This window comes from Ixodes scapularis, unplaced genomic scaffold (assembly GCF_016920785.2).
Source record: "Ixodes scapularis isolate PalLabHiFi unplaced genomic scaffold, ASM1692078v2 PGA_scaffold12__126_contigs__length_90152505, whole genome shotgun sequence".
Taxonomy (NCBI): domain Eukaryota; kingdom Metazoa; phylum Arthropoda; class Arachnida; order Ixodida; family Ixodidae; genus Ixodes; species Ixodes scapularis.
Genome location: NW_024609838.1, coordinates 6,555,100 through 6,578,426, shown reverse-complemented (window position 1 = coordinate 6,578,426; position 23,327 = coordinate 6,555,100). Strand labels below are relative to the sequence as shown.

The window sequence follows — 23,327 nt, the reverse complement described above, 5'->3', positions numbered from 1 at the left end:
CCTTCGAGGAACGAAGTGTGCCCACCAGGGTGTTTGTTAAAGTGGCTGGAAGAAGGGAGCGGGCTGCAAAAGTGCAAAGACACTTTTGCTTTGTCGGGGACTCTTAAAGCAAGCTGTAGTTTTTATTTTTAACGCGGAGTATCGTAGGGGTGGTTTACGCAAGAAGCGCGTAACATTACAAAAAAGCTTCGGGGAAATCGTCGCACGGTCGCCAAATTCCGTGGACTCTCGTCCAGCAAAATTTAGTGGGATGCAAGTTTTGCTAAGTGTCGCAAAATGTAGTAGGTTCCGCTAAGGGATTATCGATCATTAATCAATCATCGAGAGAGGAACAACTCGTGACCTTGTGTCGCAGACTCTGCGCTTCCCAGCTTTGTATGTAGGATTCGTGCACATTCTTTCTTTCCTGGCAAATGTGCGATTTTGTATTTTCTGCAGCCTGCAGAAATGGGTCTCCTTTCAAAGAATTGGCATTGCACAGAAATCCAGGACCGAAGAGTGCACAGACTCTTTAGCGTTTTCAACGGCTGCTCAGTTGGCGTAGCTTATAGGTCGCTTTTGCGATACCAGGTGCAAGGAGCGTCCATCACTCGTTTCCGACCTTTGCTCAGCCTCTCCACCTGTTGTCTTCCTCTCGCGCAATGACGCACTCACGCAGGGAAATAAATTTGTGGGAGACATGTCCGCCATTAAATTGCGAGCTCTCCGCAGTTTAATGGTTCGAGCGTAGAGTTAAAGGGGCTATGAAACAAATTTTGTGTTGGGATAAATGAATTTAGATTGGGATCTTACTAATCACATATCGTTTAGTGGGCCAACAGAAAGAAGGTAGAAAGTCAAAAACCTCATTTTCGGTACGAAAATTTTAAAACAGTGGACTATCTCCTACCTCCTTCCTTTTAAAAGCTCTCTGCTTTTGACTGTGATACATGTGCGGTACCCAAAGCACGTCACCCGGCCCCAAAGCACGTCAAACGAGTACAGCATCATTATGTTCCCTTCACCCCTAAGCTATGGTGGGAACTACTACGCGCTTGCTGGACCTCTCGGCCGCCTCCCCTTCATTACCTGACCCCATTCTCTGTGCAATGGTATGCCCGAGGGAGTGTGATCACGTGGCAGAAGAGACAAGTGTGGCTGGCCCAATGAGCACGTAGCTCCCACGGCACTCTCAACTTAGGGGCAAAAGGCGTGGGGAGAGCAACTCTTGTCGGAATTTTGAGTGACGGGCTAATCTTCTCGGAGGAGAATGGCAATGTCTGGGTACACAAACGAGGGTCTAAGCAAGAAGGGAGTTCCTTCGATCCCTCTTCTTTGACTGTTTGATACGCTGCGCAATTTCTGACTTGAGGAGAAAAGCTAAGAATGAAAAAGTTTAAAATTATTATCATGGCCCCTTTAATATAATGATCTAGAGGGAAAGGTTATTTCGGCCGCTTCGGAACGACAGGGCACGGACGCAGTCGTTGGCGGTTTTGACAAACCCTAGTCGCCGAGGGCCGTTTGATGCTCGTAAAGAAGCTGAAAGAGATCATTTGCGAGGCCTGTGTGTAGTGTTTTCTTAACTTTATCTCGCATAAAAATAAAGTCGACGATTACTCGTGAACAACCTCGTCGCATCGAAAGAACCGTGCCGAACGCCTCGCCGGCTCTCTTTCTCAGCTTTTTTGGGGCCTAGGGAGCGGCGACGTTACGGCTAAGGCGAAACGTCCGGGCGCAGGGAGGAGCACCTGACGCTCAAGTACTACGCGAGGCGCGTGCAGTGCTTTGTGCGCCACGAGCACCTGAAGCGGCAGTGGGAGGCGTACCTGGGGGCGGAGGACGGAGAGCCTTCACTGGAGGAGGGGGCCCTGCTACTGTCCCAGTGGTGCCAGCCCCTGGGGCAGGTGGCCCGGGAAGCTGTAGGGGCCAGGCTGGATGACCTGGCGCACAGGGTGCGGGCTTTGGTGGCCTTACGGCACCCCGGACACCCCCTGGTCAGGGCAGACTGGACCACCCTGCCGCCGACCACCCGTGAGTCCCGTTCCATCGTTGCCGGACGTGCTGCAGCGCTTGAGCCGCGGTCACCGTGCTCGTACGCCGTACAAGAGACACTCGCTGCAGCAGACGGACGACAAAATTACCTACGGACACGCTCGGAGCGTTTTCCGAGCTCGTTTACATATCCTACCAACGCATCGTTTTTTTGCAACCAATGTTACCGTCGTACGAGGAAGGCCTCGGACAGGGTCCGTAGACCGTCTTTGGTACGACGTATTTGCAGCATGACCACGGCTTTAGGGCTCCCAGCTCTCTCAGAAATTTGGCTGTGTAGGTTTGTGTTTATATCTGATTCTGCTTACGAATTTTCTTTTTATGTGTGGCTTGTAGTCACCGTAACACATCCGGGGAGCGGCCACCCCACTTTCACTGAAACTTGGGTTAATCTAAACACGTGCGCTTGTTTGGTCAAATTGGGTAGTTAAATTAACATTCAAGTTGGATATGTCCCTAGTTTGGGGTCCGCTTCCACGGTATTTTATGGTCAGTGGCACATAGTAATTACCTCCTTTTAATGCGAAAGCATTAACTGGTCCCATGGAGCGGAGCCAGCGTTGTCCCTAACCGCGAAAAATGGAAGAGAAATTCCCTCCGCGCCATAACGGCTCTTAAAATGACTGCGACGTTGCCCGCACGCTGGATAGTTTTAAAAAACGCCACTCCACTGCGCACCGCCACAGCAGTGCACACCGGCCGCCACCCAGAGCCTGGCTGGACGGCATCCAACCGGCCTTTGCAGCTTGTAAGAGTATTCTACGTATAGACCGACACGCGGAGCGACTCTGTTTACCAACACGGCCGGAAGGCCGCGCATGCGCGGTAGCTATGTGGGCAAAAGCAGCCCGGCTCTCCGTGTTTTCGCCATTGCGTTTTATGGCGTGCGCTCGGTGTTGACGTTGTAGGGACGCTTGTATCTTTATTTGTGCATCGTATTTCCCCACAACATATGTTGTATTCTATGCCCGACTATTTGAGCTCGCTGCTCCAGCCTGAACGGCAGCGGTATCGAAACAAACTGGGCGTGGACGGCGTTGCCTACGAGGATCCGTACGCCGTAAACAAGGCCTGCAGGACTTCTGACGTAAAGTTGCTGCCACCGAAGTCGACGGCTCACGTCGTAGTTTATTTAGTTTTTTCGCAAAGCCAGTTCACGGCCGACACGGTGCAGGCGTACAAGTCTCTCGAGGCCTACGATTATTTAAAGTCGGTTTCCGCACTGCCGGCGGGATCAGCGGACTGTGGGTCTGCGAGTGTATTCATGAATTGATTAAATACACACAGCGTCTTCAAGTCAAGGTATGATATACTTCCTACCCTCATGACCACAAGGCATGACAAGCAGTAGCACTTTGTCCGTTCTGCAGTCTTGGCGGTAACATGTTACAAGTAACAGCGTTGCTTGTAACGTGTTACTTTTTTCAGTAATGTAGTAACCTACTCGTTATGTTTTCAACACAGTAACACGTAACATACTTAAGCTACTATTTCAAGTAACGTAGCTACGTTACTCGTTACTATACTTCCCAAGTCTTAAAAAAATTACACTTCAATGTTTTCCGTGTTTTAGGCGTCAAGCCATGTTTTTCTTTGCGTTTTTTCTCTTGAGCATTTAGGTGAAACCGTAAAAATAAATAAAGTAATTATGTTCAGTTTCTGCATGAACATAATGTTTCTTGATATATGAACTGTATCGTCAAAACCGTAAAATGTGTTAAATCATAGTTTAAAAAAGTAACGCAGTAGTAATGTGTGTTACTTTTTATCGGTAGCGGTAACGTTTGTTTTACTTTTAGGTAACGTAGCTCAGTAACGCGTACCTTTTATTTGAAAGTAACGAGTAACGTATTTCGTTACTTTTTTTCGGTAACGCCTACAACACTGCCGTTCTGTCACCGATCCCCTTCTGGTGGGTAGCACGGGCGTAGCGAGCTTCTGACGAGCGCTTGGCCGATGCTTTGTGCGCGAGCACCGTCGGAACAAAATCCGGGTGGTCTCGATTAGTCTCGATCAGACAACGGTTTCCCTGCACATGAGCAAGCCTCGGGACGGAGATTGAAATGGAAGCCTCACTTGCCTCCAAGAGAGTGTTTGCCGCACAAACAATCGTTCGCGCAAGGCGACCATTTTTTTTTCGATCCACGGATATTATCCACCTTCTATGCCTTTCAGAGTCTGCCGGGAACTTGTGGGAACTCTTTCCGCTGCTTTTCTTGTAAATTTCGATGCAATTAACAACCGAGCAGCTTCGCGGCATGCTGAAATGCTAGACGGCTATGCGAACTGTGCGCGCTTTTGCCCACACCAACCGGCTCCGGCGCGATCGCAGCGCCGCCGCAGCTCCGTGACGTCAAGCCCGCGTGTCGGTCTATACGAATGCTTTCGCATTCCTACATATAAGAAGTGTCCTCCTCTAATTTGTTTACCTGGTTTACCTGGGGAGCAAGAAGAGCAATTTTTTGCGGCAATATCTGCGCTCCAGTTACTTAATTTATTTATGGATCCCGAAGGGCCTGTCGGGCATTCCATTACATATTTATGTTGTTGGACAGAAATTTATCCGAATGGTCGCTGAATAACCGGAACCATTAAAAACAAGAAACCGTCTTTCTAGGTTTCCTCAGCTCATTGTTTAATTCGCAGGGATGAAACGGCTGCGCCATTTTGCACCAGACGCATTTGCCTGCACCATCCTGCGCCATTTTGCGAACACTGCGCCACAGCCGCAATACTTCGCGCCATTATGCACCAAATCGCACAACGTGCGCCAGAAAAGTTGTACTTTGTCTTGGTTTGGGTTTCTGTTGACTCGATTGGCAACAGTGCGTTTAGCTTGGTTTGCAATCCTTTGTTCTGTTTATTCTCCCTGTGTATCCCGAGCCGGAAGTGCACGAAAAAACTCGGGGGTCAGATTCCAGGTGCTACACCACCTGCGACAGGTTTGTTATTTTTCAACCATGAGCAGTTAGGCAAGTCAACCGAGGTGAGGTCGAGTCGTTAAGCGTCAGATTGCCTGAAGCCGTGCGGCCCGGGATCCAGACAACAGCCAGTTGAAAACAAATGATGAGAAAAAAATTCATTTTAGTACTTCATCGTTAGAAGTTTGAATTGCATTCCCACAAGATAAATCGTGATTTGATTGAACTGAAACGCAATCCGATCTGAAACCTTGCCGGCCAGCAGCTCTCACGCGAGCGGTAGATCTGCTCAGCATACTTTAACCTTGCTCCTACTTATTGCTTTGAATACGATAACTCCGTTAATCATAGTCTGCTGCTTCGATATTGAGTTGCACAATAAAATAAAGTCGAGATTTGTTGCCCTGTTCCTCCGCGCAACTGCACGTCCGTTGCTTACGCACGTCATATGGTTCACCCATATAATTATTCTGTCGAGCACGTGTGGGTTGTGCGACAAGCAGTGCTGGTTTGCATTTTTAGCACCTAAAAGCCACTCAGAAAATATCAAGGACACTCTTTTCAGAAACATATCATACTTGCTTTTGGTTCTCATTAAGGTTTCCAAAATTTCAACTTTTTGCCTCTATTACACTGTTATCTCATCTATCTAGGTTCCTAACCACTCATGTTCATCTGTGCTGCTAAGCACAATTGAAATTGCTCCCAGGCTCGTCTAAGACACAAGCTAAAGTGCAATGAACACTGATCTGAGTTCCTCCTAGCCTGCTCCAGAATGCGGTTTTAGCTGCTCCCAACCTGCTCCTAAACAGCTGTTTCAGCTGCTCCCCTGGCTGCTCCCAAGTACATTTCATGTGTTCCACCCCTGAATTTGATTGTTTGATTCCCCCGCCCTGTCCCAAAATATGTGCCAAACAGGCAGCTTTGGCTTAGGGATGGCATTAATCCCGGAGAAAAAAATATAAGTGCTTTGACATTGGTTGGAACTCAGTGACTTCCTCCTCTTCCAGTCTTCCCTTTTTATCCCCTAGCCGCGGGAGTCGATTAGGCGCGGTAGAGAAGGGAAACCTGGGTTTGGCCGAGTTCGACGGCTTACACGCACTTCAGGTGGTTTTGGGAACATTCACCGTGTGCAATTTGATGGTTTATTTGTTTTAAACGAAGCTTCGGTGTCTTCTTGAACAAAAGCCGGGTGTCTTTGTGGACACAACATGGTTGACGTTTAGACGCTAAAATAGGTGCTTTCAGTTTGAGCAGCCTGGAAGTACCCATTCGGTGCATGCACAGGCAACAGTATATGCTGGGATTTCAGGACTCTCCTCGTCCAAGTGGAACCCTGCCGAGTGCCGCACGGTGCTGACGTGCGTCAACCAGGTGCTGTTTCAGGAGTACGGGCTCACGGGTGACCGCAACCACTACCACACTCCGGAAAACTCCTTCATAGACAAGGTACCGACATCCACTTGCCCTTGTGCATGAGTGACTGCAAAGGCCGCGAGGGCCCCTGCAACACCTCAAAAAAGAACCCTTAGCTCTTTCTCGATACATTTGCGTAGTTGCGGATAGAGTACCGAACGTCGTCCCACAATGCGAACAGGTGCGGCAATTTAGAATGGGGAACAGTTAGCTTCAAAACTTTCACAACAGTCCACCGCATTTGAAAGAGCTGGACGAATCCACACGAAGCTCGGTGACAAGAACACGGTGGTGTCCAGAAAAGCAATAATTTCGCTTGTTCTGCGCTAGAGCGGATTAAAAAGAGCCAAAAGTGAAGCGCACATAAAGGCTGCTGCAGCCATGTAAAGACTCATTGCAAAGCGCATCTCGAGGCAACACCCCCTCACTTCGGAGAAGAAACTCCCTGTGACCTCTTAACAGGTGCTGGAGAAGAAGAGCGGCATTCCCTTGACCCTGTGCGTCGTGTACGAGGCCGTGGCCCGGCGGGTGGGGGTGCACTGCCTGCCGGTCAACTTCCCCACCCACTTCCTGCTCAAGTGGCTCGAGCACCCCCAGTAAGTGGAACCTCTTGTCCTCCCTCTCTCATCAGCTATGGCCGTTTGCACGGACGGAGAAAACTCCAGTCGTAGGGACGACGCCGGTTGAGGATCCCACAGTTTCCTACTCGTATGCATTTTACGAAGTCCCTCGGGGGTGAGAAATAACCATTTATGCTAAAATTTTGAGTCAATGCCCAAGTCAAAAGATCCAGGTGAAATGGTCTTAAAAAACTAGTTATTATATTGTATCGGGTTTTGAGGAAGCCTATGGAAGTCATGTTTACCGCATTTTATTGGATTTGCCTAACCAAACTTTTGAAAAGAGATTCTATCTTAAGGGCCGTTCCCACTCTTGCAACCCAGCACGACCGAGAGAGACGAGATCTGTTAAAACTTCTTAAAATTTCTTAGGACGAGGGAGCACACTGGCATAGTGGCGCCATCTATGCGGTGACCCTGGAACTGCATTTCATAAGAGCGAAGGTTTTGCGGGATTTCTGAGGTCAAATGTGCGTAATACCTATAAGAAAGGCGCGTTTATAACGTTGACAAAGGTTTTTCGAGCCAAGAAAGAAAGGATAATGCGCGAGAAAAATAGAAAATATGCCGGACCGCCAAGTTTACGCTGCTACCCAATAGATGGCTCCAATGTGCCCTCTGGTTGTAAGAAGTTTTAAGGAACCCAGTTTAAGAGGTCACAAGAGTGTGAACGGGCCTTTATGCTGTTGGAACGTGCCGCCGTGCATCTCTCCGAGATGCGTGAAACAACTCACGTCCTCTTGACCCGTCGTGGCACGTTTCTCTGTGGCACACGAGCGACGCTCCTCGGGTCTGCGGGTGCTGAAAGGAGGCCCCGACGTTGGCAGGTTGCCCGAGGAGCAGCAGTACACGTACATCGACGCGTACCACGGAGGCCGCTTCATGGCGCAAGGCGAGTGCCCCCAGCTGTGTCCCCACCTGCAGCTGGACAAGAGCACCTGCTACGAGACGCTCGGGGCACCCAAGGTGAGGGGGCAGCCCTCGAGGGCATTCGGAAACCGGTTTCCTCACGCGAATGGAGTGCTTTACCGAAGTGCACCTTCCCACCCGCGACACCCATTGCGGTGCTGCCCGCAGCTACGACAGACGAGGCGCGGGCTTTCCAGGTGTCATTGTTTGTTTAGTGTACCAAGAGGGCAATGCTACGGTTTGTGTACTTTGAGTAAATACCACTTAGAATTATTCCTCGACAGCCGCAACATATAAAACGCGAGTTTTCTTCTCTATGCAACGGCAGTCGGAAAAAGATATTGAGAAAAAGGAGCGGCGTTCACCCCCTCGACTCGCAGCCAGGACGTGTGGTCGCATCATCTAGAGCCGATTATATGCCGTCGACGTTTATTGTAGCCACGCGCTGGGGTTGGCAAAGCATACGGGAAACGCAATGAGTTCCACACATCGCTAAGGCTTGGTTGTCGCCGTTGTCAATTGGGCACGAAACAGATCCCCAGTGCGTGTCGTGGCACTGGTAGTCGCAAGACCAAATGGAATGCTCGCGCAGTGCTCGTTTTCACTGTATGGATCGCATTGAAATATTCTCACCGTGGGGATCACAAAGATCCGTGACAAAATTTCAAGAATCACGTTGTTGACAACGCCAACAGTCTGATTCCCACAACTTCGTCATCCAAGTTTTGCGAAGGAAGGACTGGAGAAAAAACATTGGCCTTTGTTTTTTAAATTAGGCGGCCACGAAGAAGCCCTTTGGTCAGTGGCGTTGCGCACGAGTATATGTGCGTCCCTGTAGTGCGTACCAGTAAGCTCGTGTAAAGCAAGTGCCTGTTCATCTTCTTGTCTGTTCTTTGCGCTGTTAACGTGAAACGTTTATAAGCTGGGTTTTCAGGTGAAGTGAAGCCTCAAAAAGCGTAATTTCCCTGCTAAATTTAGCGGCAAAAATTATGTAGTGGACGCCGGCCAATCTGATGGGGAAAGTCAATGAGTCAATGGGGTGGAGGGTTCTGGAGAGACTTGGAGGCACAACTCACTAAGAAATGCATGGAGGTTACTAGCGCTAAACCAAGAATGTTTCACGTAGTAGCATAATTGCGGGGCTATGATACATTTTTTATTGTTCACGTTGTTAGTGTCGGATCGGGCGGAGTAAATGGGGCTTGTTTTGTAAAGCAAGCGTTACCATTGGGCCTTGCAGCCACTAATTCTAGCGGTACAGCTTTCGGTGCACCACATCTTATCATGCGCAGTTTGGAGGTAGCAGACGCTTGACCTTCCGTGGCCCACTGCACGTAATTCCTATCCGTTTCGCTCTGGACGAGCATTGTACCTGCGTGCCGTCAGCTGCGCACTTTATAAAGACCTCGAGCCACCAGCCACACTGCGCTGGCTACAGTTCTCCTCTACAGCAGAGACAATAATCACTTGTGTTTAGACGGTGGGGGGCCCACTCATTTTTCTGTTCAAGGAACAGCAAAACTTTGTGTGAAATGGGTGCGTCCAGGACATTTCCTCGAATTGCAGGTGTGCATTCTAAATCACAATTTCTGATCCAGTATTTCTGCACAGTGTGAGAGCACCAAGAGGAATTGAGGAAGATGGAGAGTCACCTGTCCGCATTCCCTTGTTTCACTCAGTTTATTGTTGGCTATGCATACTTTGCAGGCCCGCCTTTTTGCTTTGTGGGCGCGACGCTACAGATGCCAGAGCATTCATCACTTTAAAAAAATAAGGTCTTGTATCTCTTCGTCGGCTAAAGAGGACTTCCGCTTCGAAGCCATGCTGTTTTCATGGAAATGCTGACAAGCGCTTTTTTTTTCTTGTTTGAATTGAGCATTTTTTTTTTCCAACAAACAGCAAAACAGACGAGCAAACAACCCAAGGTAAGTGGAGCTACAGGGGTGGTTCTGCCATCTGCCAGAGAGCGTGCTGAACGAGTGCCGAAACCAAAACACACTCACGGTTGGGCTTTATGGTTTGTAATAATGGATGTTATTACAAACCATTAGTAGGCAAGGGGTTAATTGTATCACAAAACAATTATGTCTGTTCAATTTCATTGGGAAACATATTTTCATTGCCTGGTGCACGGCCGAAAATCGCGGGAAATTTTTTGGGCGTATGCCACAGTTGGTGGCACAACACGAACTAAGGACACCACAATCTATCTAGCCATACATCAAACATCTGGTGTATACACTTCTCCTAAAAATACCCCAAGGAGGCACCGTTGCATCTTACGTCCCCACAAACTCAATCTTAACATTTATATTTGTCCATAAAATATTTCACCACCAATTCTCCAGGTGCTTAGCTAAAGGATGGGTTAGCGGGAAATTCGTTGGAGAGTCTTGGGATCTCCTATTAGGCAACCAATCACTTTGAGTATGTTTAAGGATGCGGCTGAAGGACCTCGCCAAATCTCCAGCTTTGTCCTTTCTGTAGCGCTTAGACGCCCCAAGAATCGCAGCATAAAAAAAGCTCGGAACCCCTGAGGAGGTTGCTTAAGGAGCGAGAGACGGTTTCTGTTGGTAAACAGGAAGAGGGTGTGCGTAAGTCGTGAGTGCCTGGTGGATGCGGTGGCAATGGCACGCAGGTGCTGGTGCGCATGTGCTGGAACCTGGTGGAGGCCTGGCGCCAGTTCGAGGGCAACCTGGGCATGCAGGGGCTGCGCTACGCCCTGGAGCTGCTGGAGCTCTTCGAGGGCCGGGGCCGGCACCCCAGCGACTTCCAGCGGGGGGACATCGAGCACCGTCTGCTGCTGGCACGCGTGTACCTTCACCTGGGCATCAACTATGAGCAGGTGGGGCCCCCGGAGTGGTCTCGGGATGCCTCCGGACGATATCTCCAAGATGCTTTTTGAGGCAAACGAAGGACGCCTAGGGGTGTTGAACAATCCCAGCCTTGATAAGCAAAAGTGTACTTACGGTCTTCATCTTCGGCGACTTTTGTGGCTCTGCGCAATGTAGGGCTTATTACACAGCCGGCGATCATACCAAAACTCGTCGTTCCACGCACGAGAGAGATGGAGTGGAGAGGGAGTGTTCGCTTGTCCAAGACAGTCCATCTCGGTGGGTAGCGAATGAAAACTCGGCTGCAAGTTGTTCGTTCGTTGTGTTGCGTCTGCTAGTCGTTAGTCGGCAGGGATGGCATTCCCTTTGAGGGCATTCTTTCTCTCCTTTTTCGAAGGCCAAGTCCTCCATTGTAAGGAACAGGAGGATTTTCGACATCCGTGGAACAGTCGAGGCAACCATTGCCGCGTCTAGCAGACAACGGCACGTTTGGGCACCCTCTACATCCTCTAATCCAGGGGTCTCCAAACATTTTGACTAAGGGGCCACATTGGGGGTCTCTAGCTGTCTCGAGGGCCAGAAAATAAATAAGTAAATATAAATGAGGAAAAACTGAGTAATCCATTATATAGATATAAGCATTTAAATGCAAAATTCAAAGTTGGAGAAAACATTAAAGAATAAGAATATAAGGTAGATGAATACATCTACTTTATTTATAAATCCAATATTCAGATAATTATGACACTATGCAATAATTGGGACCCAGAAAACTCACCAGGCATGAATCAAAGTGCATGGAACTTTGGCATGTTCCAACAGGGCAGAAGACTAATGATAGAACTGATGCTGACAATATGTGATAGATACAACGCACTAGATGAAGCACAATACTGTATGCAAGAACGCAAAGGGATTTTACCATACGCATGCAGTTACAAAGATAAAGAAAGGGGGGCTAAGAATGGTGATGCTGGTGATGACAATGTCCAATGAATGATATGACGATGATATGCACCTTACGATAAGCAGTTTTCTCTAGTTTTTTTCTGGTATCTTCGTTTATGGGGTTGGTCCCCGTGTTCCGACGTCATTTCTTTATGCGTGCGCTTATTTTTGCGCCACTAGCAGCGGGCTTGCTAGACGCAGGCGGTGGGCTGGGGTTTGGAGACTCCTGCTTTAATCAGAGCTTGGTGCATCTTGATACCCTCTGCATAAGGAGAGGACAAACTTGCTCGCTGTATAGCCAGTCTTTTTTCCTTTAATGGGGAAGCATCCGCACGTCTCTTGAATCAATTGTTGCAAAATAACATTGATGCAATTAGTGTTTGGTGTCGCACAAACTTGCAGTCTTTGATTCCCGCAAAAACCAAGGTTGTTTCTTTTTTGCGTATGGCTGTCATTGTTCATCCTTGGAGATTAGATGCAGGGTGTCTAGCAAATTATTATTTTGAAATTCCCCTGACCAACAGTGGAGGCGGTTAAATATATACGACCATTACAACAGAATGTTCTGAGCATTGAGCACTGTGGGGATCATTTTGCACGGGCTTAATCCAACTTGCATATTCACAAATATTTGGGTTCGTCCAGTCTGGATTAAACGAGCTATTTCTTGCCAATGACATCGTCAGTGAAGAGGCCACTTCTGGAAACAGAATGCTCAACCATGCACGTCAATAACCGAATGCAACTATGGCCACTATGGCAGCAACTATGGCAGAGTGGTTTGATGGGCACCCTCGTGAATGCACGGTGCACCATAACCCAACAATGACTTTCGGATACTTTTGGCTTAAGGCTGGGATCGGATTGGGGTCTATGGCTTTCCGATTTGTTACTATAAATCTAGTAGCTCTAATTGGATCTAGCCTAGTGTCGCGTCCAATTCAAGGCTTGGACTGTATTTTTCGGCTGTTCCCTTTCCATCGGGTAGCACACTCTGCACCGGGTGAGCAGAGCCCGTGCTCCACTCTAGGCAGAATTTATTGCCTATTATTCTGCCCCAACTTCTCAAGTCTTTGCTCAGGGCACTCAATGGCATTTGCGGCTCATTTTCCTTGACTGGGCTCGCTTTTAGAGCGCAGCTTTTAGGCGCCAGTTTCTGGCTTCAGCGGCGTCACCGTCGGCATAACTGCGAGGTCATGTGACCCCCCCTGAAGTCACGTGACCTCAGGGAGTCGCCTACCCCCTAGTACCCTTCCCTCCTCCTCCTCAAGAGCTGCGCTCTAATTTGGCGTTACAGGGAGTTGTTAACGGCTTTCATTTTTTGGCAGTATCCCTGAAAATTCCCCGATTTTTCCTGGTAATTAAAATTTCCCTGACAATTCCCGGTTTTCCTGGTCGCTAGGTACCCTGAGAAGGCTCCAACATTACAAGGTATTCCGTTGTATGCGACCTTACCGCATTGATTGATTCGTGGCCGGCTTTTAGTTCTCGTGTTTTGAAAACTGGGAACGATTTTTTCTGCTTGCTGGGCATAATTTCACGCACTACTCGTAATTTCCACAGCTACTCTCAGATTCTGCACTTGTTTCACTCGCTAGTTTTAGAGAGGTTGGAATTTTCTTCTACTGGATGGAATACCTTAGGTATTAGTCATATGCGTAGGTCAGAGTTTGTGCAAAAGAAACTTGGTAAGAGTCACGTACAATCGCCACATTAGACGGAGAGTTTTCTTATAATTGTGCGCATCGTTTAGCATTCCTTGGTCTTTCGAATTGACGTCTAGTTGGCAGTTTGGCGTTTGTTTACAAGCTGCTCAACTGCGTTAATGATCCTGCCATTAAGTAGAATCTCACGTCTCCCGACAACAAAATAGATCTACAATTTTTTTGACCTTTCAGACTTGGAATCTGGCCCTTCACCGAGACGCATGTAACTTATGTATCACAGCAGGGGTTCTCAAACTGGGTTCCGTGAGCTGGTCTCATGGGTTCCGCAAACACCCAGGACCGTGCCAAGCGCCTTCATCTCACTTTGTACTGACATCGCGATTTATATGGTGGGTGATATATGGGAAGCAACACAAGCAAAATTGCCTACGATTGTGCTTGTCTTGCTTCTCGGTCGGCAAATATGGGGGAGGGCGGTTCAGCTTGTGAGGCTTCCTGGGGTCCCGTGGGACCAAAAGGTTTGAGAACCCCTGTATCACAGGATAGACGATTCTCACGTGATCTCCTTTGCTGGCAATTCTGAGGAGTTTGGAGCGTATTACAAACAAAGCATTTCTTTTTTTGTGTGTGTGTGTGTGTCTTTTGGTTTATGTACGTGCTCCATTCCCAAGGCCCTGGGGCACCATAAACACGAATGCATGGATGACACCCAGATCCTGACGCTGCTCAAGGGCATAGAGGCGGCGCACCCGGCGTCGAGCGGCGTGGTGGCCTACATGTACCGCACGGCGCAGAGCCAGATGGTGGCCCAGCAACAGCGCAAGGAGGCTCGTGTCCAAAGGCACCCGCGCAAGCTCCGCTCCGGCCCCAGCTCCCACTCCAAGGTGGCCTTCGCAGTCGGCATGATCATGCGCCACAAGAAGTGAGTGCCCCTTTCTTGGCCCAGAGATTACGCTGCCAGGTTCTTGGAGCGATGGTTTTTTTTATCCCGCATGCAGAAACGCACATTTTGGCCTCTGTATTGCTGTAGCGTACTGTGTGAAAAATGCTTATTTATAAAATATGTATTATTTTAAGGTAAAAAGTTAATCGATGTCTGCATGTCTCCAACTTACAACATATCTCTTGTATTGTACTTTTCGAGATGCGGTGCTGCGCTTTGGCACCTCGACCTCGCACCCGGGGGTCAGTCTTTTGAGCGGCCTTACTCAGGCTTTGTTTTTGTTTATTCGGTACTGTAATTTTCTCATTTTCACACTCGTCAAGTTTCTTGGTAATGTCTGGGTCTCGGTGATTGCCACAAAGCGTGGGGTTCAACAACAAAGATCTGCCATTCTTTAACAACAAAGGAGCATACCAAAACAGAAGTTGCCAGAACAAGGAAAAAAAATTATGTGTCAACAAAAAGCGACATTACAAGATTAAAGGTTGCTTTGTCACTTGCTCATGCGTTCCGCTACACATTATATATACTTTGATCGATTCCTAGAAATTTGAGTTCATTATATATCCCGAGATAGTAATAAATGGTTCTACATAATTTCTTTCCAAAAGAGTGTAATATTTCTTGCACAATCTTCATTTGAAGCTCACCCCAAACCGAAACCTTACCTGCGGTTGGCAACGTTGCTCCTGCTTCGTCGCCTGCATGCTCTAACCATGTGGTACAAACTGTGACGTCACGTACCTGGCGGCGAAAGTGTCGTCTCCTATGATCGGCAGTCTGACACACCCAATGATGCCTGCACTATCGCAGCCACAGCTTGCGTTTTAGCCTAGAAATAAGCCTCCCAAGGGCTTGTTTTGAAAGCATTGGCAGAAAGGACAGTTCAGTAAACCACATAAATATGTTGCGACATTTTTAGAGAATTATGTCGCGCTCAACGTCGCAAAGTGGCTCTCTCAGCGGACATGCATTCTGTGAATCACAACGAGTGCGCAGCTAGTGCCACCCTTAGGCTTTGCTCTAAAAAGTACAAAACAAACAAACAAATCTCCACAAGCATGACGTAGGTAGCACAGGGTGTGCTGTGCCGTTGGCTATGCCACCCCTCGTGCGCTAGGATAAGCAGAGTTTGGTGACCTCAAACTTTGTTTGCCAGGTTTATCAACATCTAGGCAGAATTAGATGGAAATACTTGGCGCGTGGTCTTTTGGGGCGACACTGAAGAGAACTGTATTGTTTTGTTTTTTTTATATTGAAAACGAGCTGGAGCTTCCCTTTGAGAAAAAAGCCCAGTTACAAGGGGGCAAGGAGTACACTCGGGCATGGCACTCCAAGGGTTGTATCGCAGCTATGTGCCACCATTGTGCATCGACGGACCGAATAGAGGTGCGTTTAGAACGGACCAGTTCTAAACGCACCTCTATTCGGGCGTGCATTCCAGGCGTGGCAATCACTCCTACAAGTCGCTCGTTTGCCCGCAAAGGAATCTCTCTGTTGTAGACATTTGTACGGGCAGTAAAAATGCTCTTGGTAACCGCCACAGGTCTGGAAACATAAGGCATTAGAACGAGCGAGGTTACATACATCGAGGATAGGAATTATCATTTGCTATGTTTTCATTATTAATGGGCCGGTGTATGCACGTCGAGAGATTCCCGGATGGTCGAAATTGATCCTCGGTCGGGGTGTGCCAGCTGCCCTTGGTTGGTCTGACGCGTAACAGCCCCATGATTGCTAAGAATAAGCACGCTCATTTCGGTCTGGCTCGTGAAACGAGCCACTCTCTACACAGCAGTGTACAGAAGCAGTAACGCAAAGTGTGGAAAACATGGTGCTCGGAGAGCTTGGCGGCCGGTCGTGCTGCAAGTGGTCACACCTTGAAGTGGTCCGGAGCGGGTGCCATTCTTTAGCAAGCAGGGGCTTGGTCGGGGTTATTACTCCGGTGTGGTGCAAAGTGTTTCTGTCCCAGGTACCACTACCAGTGCGTGATCTACGGCTGGGACGGCAAGTGTGCGGCCAACCGGGACTGGATCTACCAGATGGGGGTGCACAACCTGAGCCACGAGGACCGCCAGCCCTTCTACAACGTCCTCGTGGAGGACGGCTCCAACCGCTACGCAGCACAAGGTGCTTACGCCGCTCCCTTTGAGCCGCCAAGTTCTACGACGCCGTGCATTTCGTTTTGTCGCTAGCGGAGCCGGTGGGGGCCGTCCCTTCCGAATCCCGTTTCCAATGCAGGGAGTAAAAGGACGCCCGGACTAGGTGGCGCCCGTTTTACTACCCGACGCAGACACAAAGGTCCCGTCCTTTGCCGCCGTATTTAGAGGCGGGGAAGGCGACTCCGAAGCCTCTGGAAGAAGGTGGAGACGGGCGAGCGACGAAAGACCAAATAGAAAGACGCTGCGAGCCCCGTGAGCAACACGTGCGACCCGCTGAAAAAAAAAAACTAAAGTACCTCCGGCCTTTTTTTTTTTTTTTTTTTTTTTTTTTTTTTTTTGCGCGTTTGCGAGGAAGAGAAGAATGGAGCGCATAGGCATAGGAGGGCAAAGTGCATGGCGCATCGCGTTCCTCTCCCTCCCCTTCCCCGGGAAACGCTACAGGCGTGATGGCGAAACCCGACGCCGGAGGAATGTACGCGAGAGCCGTAGCCGGCGGCCACGGGCTGTCGGCTGCTGCTGTTCGGTTGTTTTTGTGCATCAAAAGCTTTTTGAAACAAGAAGCCGCGCGGCTCTACCGCGACGCCGGCTAGGTAATTGATAGCTCCATACCCTCGGTAGGGTTTCAAATTTTGGTCGCGAATTAAGTCGAAATTTTTTGGTCACGATTATAGGTCGACCCTTAATTTTTGACAACATTTCCGAAAAAAAAAGGTCGACCTATATTCGAATAAATACGGTACTCTCTAGGTTTCAATCGTGCGCGGAGAAGGCCCAAAGTCCAACATAACCAATTCCTAATTGTTCGGAAAGGTCTCAAAAGCAAATTTTCAGCGTCACGTATACTAGTTCCATTTTTGTTTGCGCATTTTGCGGTGGTTTTGCGCATGAGCAGAATTTGAGACAAATGAGGAGATTGTGTAACCGAAGATCCTTCGGCGATCCTCCAGAGAACCTGCGGCCCTCGATGGGCCCCAAGGCGATTCCACACCCGGACGTGGGCAAGTACTTCGAACGCTTCTGCGGCACCCACTACCAGCCCAACGCCGAGAAGGAGGACGAGTACCCCGAGGACGCGGAAGCACGCCAGGAACTGCTCAACAAGACCTTCCACGCGGAGGTGGAAGAAACCCTCCAAGAAGCGGCAGAGGAGGCCTCCAGTGGCTAGCGACCCTGCACCGATCCGATACAGAAGCGGCCCGTAGTCGACGGAGGAGTATTGGATGACTTAAGTGCAAGCTTCCTACCTTGGTCTGCGCTTGGACGTGCGAGCGTGCAACCAAAGCGTAAAGGAAGGCACGGAGCGCCTGCCTGAGGTGTTCTATAGTCGCCGTACGGACGTAATTGACGTGCTTGAGCAACTTTGAGCGTCCTTTCAAACGTCGTTTCCGGTCTAACTGCCTCCTATTTTAGGGTTGGGACTGCAAGTGGTCAGTTTGACCTTTGCTCATTCTTAGATTGTATACAATTGCTCAAATTAGGTTCATAAGGACGAGGTATCCTTGAGATGGTCGCTTACTTCGTGGCAACGCTAAAAGTATGCGAGGCACAGGCCGTGCGTATTCGACCCGAGACAGATACGCGGAAAAAGCGACGGGACGTTACTAGTAAATCCGTTGCAACTCTGTCGTCGCAGTTCGATCGCAGAATACGAAGACGGTGGCACGGTCAAAGTTTGCTCGGTTTATACGACGTTTGTGTGCACATCGAGCGATAGGAATTATCTGCCGCGAGAAATGTTCGCACAATTGGCAATTCGAGCTTCTTCGCACCGGGCTGCGCCACAGGTAAATGTGATGGAGGTCAACGATAATCTGCTCGAGGTTGAGCAGGTACTGCCAGGAGCACGTTGCCTACATTTGGCTGAACCTTCGCGCGATCTTGTTTTGGTTTGTGTTTTTCGAGTGCACTAACATTGCTGCAAAAGCAGCTTTCGAGTCAGAAGAAAGGATAAGTTCAAGTACCATTCTTGCGGTGTCAATGATACATTCAGGATGCTGCTTCTGTAAGTAAAAAGTGTACCATATGATGAGTGTAAATTTTGTCTCGTTTGTAATATTGCGTCCCATTTGAAATGTTGAAATGAGCAGTTGGAACCAATCGACTTCCCATCGGTTGACATACTTTATACTCTGTCCAAAAAATAAAATTGGATGACGAATGTTTTAACGAGCTCCAAGAGCAAACCTCTGACTTCTTCTTCTTTTGCAATACCACCCGACATCTTTGAATTGCGTCCAACGAACTTGTTACCGCATGAAACCTCGACCGGCATCTCATTTTGTCACGAGTGATGCGTTCAAGATGTCGCATGGACCTTTTTTAGCTCCAGAGCTGGGCACACCTGTCTTTTATTTCTCGCGCGGTGAGGTTCTCGGCCGAGGCGATGGCGTTGCAGACTGCCAGGGTGTTCTTGAGCGTGTTGGCGTTGACCCAGACGCGGCCGTTCTGCCCCAGCGATATCTCGAAGGGAATCCGCCGTCCCAGGCTTCCGAGCAGTGGGCAATCCTTGCAGAGGATCCTGCACGGGGAAGGCGCAAGACGCTTCAGAGCCCAGACGCGTCTAAAACGCATTTCAGACCGCTGCGTGTCCCGTTTTGCTCGTGCGTCCAAAGTGGTCTCCGAGTGGCAACAAACCACCTCGCAAAAAGCCCGAGTGTTACGTCGTCGAATGACACCATCCCGGCAGTCGGCCGTACAAGTTCCGGTAAAGCGAGTGTCCTTGTGGCGTACTGGCTGCCGTCTGTTACATCGACCGGCGCTAAGATCGTGACGGGGGACCACTTTTGACGATGTGGTAAACGCACCGGTCTGAGCCGCATTCCAGGCTAACAACGCTTTCGCGTGGGTCTAAAGCCTCACACGCCGCATTTCGTGACCTTGGCCTAATAAGGTTCCCACAAAAAGAGACTAAACCGACACGACTTAGCAAAGTCGGGCCGAGACATCTATTGCCGGCGTGCATGTGCCCAACAAGAGCGACGCAAGACGAGTTGGTGCGAAATTTTTGTGACAATTTCATTGGGTTATCGTAAATAACAAAAAAATATATACTGTAAACGACTCAATTTTCGCGAATTTCGCGAATCGCCTACAATTCGCGAAAAGCATGTCCCGCGAACAATTCGGACAATATGTGAACGCAATGGAAGCTACACTTGATTTGCAAAAATTAGAACCCGCGAATAATTTCAAACTTTCAGCTTTGGCCCGATTCGCGAAAATTTGAGCCCGCGAAAATGAACTCGTTTACAGTATATTTTCCCCGGGCGCACGTCCCCTGGGCACCTCTAGCGACGAGCGAATGTCTATCGGATAGCCATCAAACACTCGGCGGTATGTTTACATTTTTTTCTGCTCGTCATTCTGGGCCGGAAAGCCTTTTGACAATGTTACGTCTCATCCGGCCGCACAAGCTCGGTTCTAGTCAAGGTCGGCTCGTAGATGGCGCCAGCGAGAACAGGAATGGCTAGGTGGCGTAAGCTACCGCCCGATCCAAAGGGCTCAGCCGTATTCATCCATCCATCCAGGAGCAGTGTGGGGGCGAAGGGCCTCGACACCCACCTGTTCACCAGGTCTATGGGCAGACGCATCCAGAAGGCAGTGGGGCTCCGCAGCACGCCCAGGATGCCCTTCTTGCCGTAGCTGTTGACGCACACCAGCTCGGGTTCCATGTCTCTGTTGGCGGTCAGCACTTGCGCCATCACCAAGTCGCCCACCTGAGAGCCAGTGGGCCAACGCAAAGTACCGGGGCCCGGAATGAAAATTCGCACTACGCTGCCGAGTCTAGGTACAAGTACTCCGGTCTTGAAGGTCGTCACGCAAAGGATCCTTTCGAGCCGCTTCTAATCCGGTTTAAATTAGTAGTGCTGCTACGGCGCGGAGAGACTTTTGTTCCTAAAAACGTCGCTCTTAAACCAGTCATTTTTTTCGATTTGCGGTCGGTCCGTTCCACATCCGGAACGTTGTTCTTTGTTGGCCAATTTAATCTCTCGGAAAAAGATACTTCGTGCAAGAACATAGCTAGACAAAGATGTGTGCAGCTTCCACTGCCAGCGGCCAAAGCCCCGCCCACAGGGGAGGCTCCACCTTAAGACACGCCAGTGACATCAATACCGTGCATGACTCCATTAAAGGGGCCCTGCAATCATTTAAGCGTCTACCTTCTTTGTGGCTTCCACGTCGCTTGGGCACGGAGAGAGTAACTAATTATCAGTGCGTCAGATTTTAACCCGACGACGCGGAAACCTCCACCCGCGAGGGCGACCCGCGGTGCCGTAAGCACGCGATATATGACGTCTTTGGTCCTTGCCTTACTACTGGTCAGAGCCGCTAAAAGCTTTTTTTTAGTCAATATACAAAATGTAAGTGTCGCGAATCGTTTCAATTATCTATGAAAGTAGTTTCTGTTCCGTATTTTAGATCAGAAAAGAAACAAATGTAGTTTATTAAGTATGGAAACAATAAATTACCTATCGACATACCTGCCACCAAGCGGTGGAAAAAACGGCACATACTAGAAAGGGGTAGTGGGATGCGGCATGCACAAGCGGCGAGCGTGGAAAAGTCCCGGATGTACGAGGAGGCGCTGCAGTCGTATACCAGCTCGAGGATTCGTCCGGTTCCGAGCATTCCGAAGGCCTTCGGCGCGGGTTTGGCTGGCGACTTGGCCATTTGGCAGTACGGCAGCGCGAAGTGGCTCCCGTTCTGAACTGATCCTTCTCCCGTGTTTGCGGTCGTTTGAGGCCAATGAAGTATTATGCCGAATTAGTCTTCAATCTCGCAGCAAATGCAATGCGAGCCGCCCTGGCCGCCCGCTTCATTACAGCCTATCCAACACGTGCTTTAGTGGCCCACTCTTAAGACGTCATAAAGGAGCCTATTTTTTTTATTTCTTTTTAAGTTTAAGTTGCCTATAACTTTTAAAATAAAGCGAAATTCGAGAGAAGAAAAGTTTCATTAAGTTACTATGTTCAGTGCACTCAGGTTCGGTGGAAATTAAAAACTAGTCAAAAAGTTATTGCCGCAAAAGATGACACCGTTTTTGAAGATCAGCAAAGATAGACCAGTTACAGAATTTGACTGACCGCACCGTATCAGAGGCATCAACATGGACGACAAACGTTTTCAGTCTGATTCAGGATGGAAAAGCCACAACGTCGACTTCGTGGTGGGGTCACAGCCTCCTCTCCGGGCAGGGCTGACATTGGGACCACTGCGAAGCGGCGTGTACAGGTGGGCCGGGTTGGTTAACAATTTTGTAATGAGTCGCCGCAGACTGCCGCTGAGAAGCAGCGTGAACAGGTGGGCTGGGTAGGTTAACACGCGCCCTAGTGATACACGTGCGACGTGGTGACTCTATGCGGCGCCGCCGCCACCGGCCCAAGCCTTGCTTTCGGAAAGGCCTTGGGCCCGCTTCAGGCAGGGCAACTTTCTCGGCAACTTTGGTGTTGCTGGCGGGTTGTTCCCTATATCGACACAAATTGCTGAGATCGGGTCCAGCTCGAAACAAGCGAGCAACTCTGAGCAATTCAAAGACGTTTGAAGCGGCAACAGCCAACCAGCGATGCGATACTTTGACGTGATGCCCCGTGCTGGTGATGATGACAACTAAGGACTTGGTTCTGGTTTGAATGATCGTTTTTGGAAATAAACCGTTTCAGAAAGATGCATTTGTGTGCTCAACAACATTTAAATGAATAAAAACGTGTTTATAGCGCGTGACTATGTGTCGAAGTAGTGCAAGAAAAATAAAATTTAATGATGAAGATGGCAAATGGCAGCTATTGGTTGCGGCGTGTGAACGCGAGTGGCCCGTGTTGCGACATTAAGTTGCTGGGCGAAATTGCCCTTTCTGAAGCGGGCCTAAAAATTAATATGGTGCGGAGAGTGGTCATTTCCTCTCCATGGATTTCGGCGGTCCGTATGCTCCAGCCAGATAAGGCAAGGACGCTCTCTGGTCAAGAAGCCGGCTGGGGAATCGCCAGGGCTCCAGACTCTCACCTGGACATCCGGCCGGTTCCTCTTTGTGGCTCCTTCGAAGGCGAACATGGAGAGTGAGCCCTGCTCGCTCGATCCGATGTTGACGCGGATGTTTTCTGCCGACTTGGCGGTCACGATGCCGATCACGCAGTCGCCCCTCGCCGGCACATACTAGAACATTGAAAGGGTTCGTGAGAATACGTTACAATAATAATAATAATTTCGTTTGCACTTCCAAGGGCGCAAATGGTTGTGTGCGGGGCTGAACAGATAGGTTCATGAAACACATGTTTGATGGCGAACCTACTTCGCGCGCTAATGCTAGCTGGAAGCTTCTGCGGACGTCGGTAAAAACAATTCGAGACGTCGCACGATGAATTGATTTACACCGCAGTAGAGTAGTGAGCTGTACTCGCCGCAACAGAGTTCGTCCTGCCTTCGGTGAAAGAAGGCAACGAAGTAACCGTACCCGTTTCTGGCGTCCTTCCACCCAGTAAGTTCCCGGCGATCTCTGCTTGAGAATGCCGGCTTTCGTTGCTATGATGCGCTCGCCGTCTTTGCGAAGGCCGGGTCCCAGCACGTATTTCTTCTTGTCAGACGCGGAGATGTTCACCGTGTCTCCAGGGAGAACTAGGGTATTCGGCGCCATTTTTACTAAGCCCAGCTATGGATATGGATATGGATATGCGGCGGCTCTGGTGCTCTGGTGGCTCTGGCTATCTGCCAACGAGCAGAGCTTTTTAGAACATTGTCACGGGTTTAAGCTGAGCTGGTTGGTTCATTGTTTTCAATAGGCCAGCTGAACAAAAACAGAAACACTATTCACCAGCAGTGTGAATGGTGCTTTTTTTTTTGTGTGTGTGTTTGGTGTAATCTTTGTCCAGCTGGCTAGTT

The 23,327-nt window shown here is 49.3% G+C and overlaps 2 protein-coding genes across 2 annotated transcripts in view; one reads left to right on the top strand and one right to left on the bottom strand.

Annotated features, from left to right (window-relative positions):
• Positions 1-18,637, top strand: part of LOC8031519 (F-box only protein 21) — a 34,235-nt gene extending 15,598 nt beyond the window's left edge. Inside the window, exons 3-10 of the mRNA XM_029994592.4 lie at positions 1,721-2,013; positions 6,268-6,404; positions 6,834-6,967; positions 7,819-7,957; positions 10,539-10,745; positions 14,063-14,271; positions 16,265-16,422; positions 17,402-18,637. Coding sequence (XP_029850452.2) covers positions 1,721-2,013; positions 6,268-6,404; positions 6,834-6,967; positions 7,819-7,957; positions 10,539-10,745; positions 14,063-14,271; positions 16,265-16,422; positions 17,402-17,619 — 1,495 coding nt within the window. The 3' untranslated portion in view covers positions 17,620-18,637. The remainder of the gene's footprint in view (positions 1-1,720; positions 2,014-6,267; positions 6,405-6,833; positions 6,968-7,818; positions 7,958-10,538; positions 10,746-14,062; positions 14,272-16,264; positions 16,423-17,401) is intronic.
• Positions 18,560-23,130, bottom strand: LOC115332210 (exosome complex component RRP40). Its single transcript, XM_029994595.4, has 4 exons — positions 22,903-23,130; positions 22,455-22,604; positions 20,016-20,170; positions 18,560-18,972 (listed from the first exon to the last, which is right to left on the bottom strand). Exons 1-4 carry the CDS (start codon positions 23,080-23,082, stop codon positions 18,774-18,776), a joined length of 684 nt encoding a protein of 227 aa, XP_029850455.2. The 5' UTR covers positions 23,083-23,130; the 3' UTR covers positions 18,560-18,773.
• Positions 23,131-23,327: the final 197 nt, after the last annotated feature.

What these genes read in the sequence shown, in the direction of transcription:
- LOC115332210 (XM_029994595.4), bottom strand. Translation starts at nt 23,082, where the DNA reads ATGGCGCCGAATACCCTAGTTCTCCCTGGAGACACGGTGAACATCTCC. An exon ending in GGAACCGGCCGGATGTCCAG is followed by an intron (nt 20,171 to 22,454) that starts GTGAGAGTCTGG and finishes ACTGGCTCTCAG; the next exon opens with GTGGGCGACTTGGTGATGGC. An exon ending in CCCATAGACCTGGTGAACAG is followed by an intron (nt 18,973 to 20,015) that starts GTGGGTGTCGAG and finishes TTCCCCGTGCAG; the next exon opens with GATCCTCTGCAAGGATTGCC.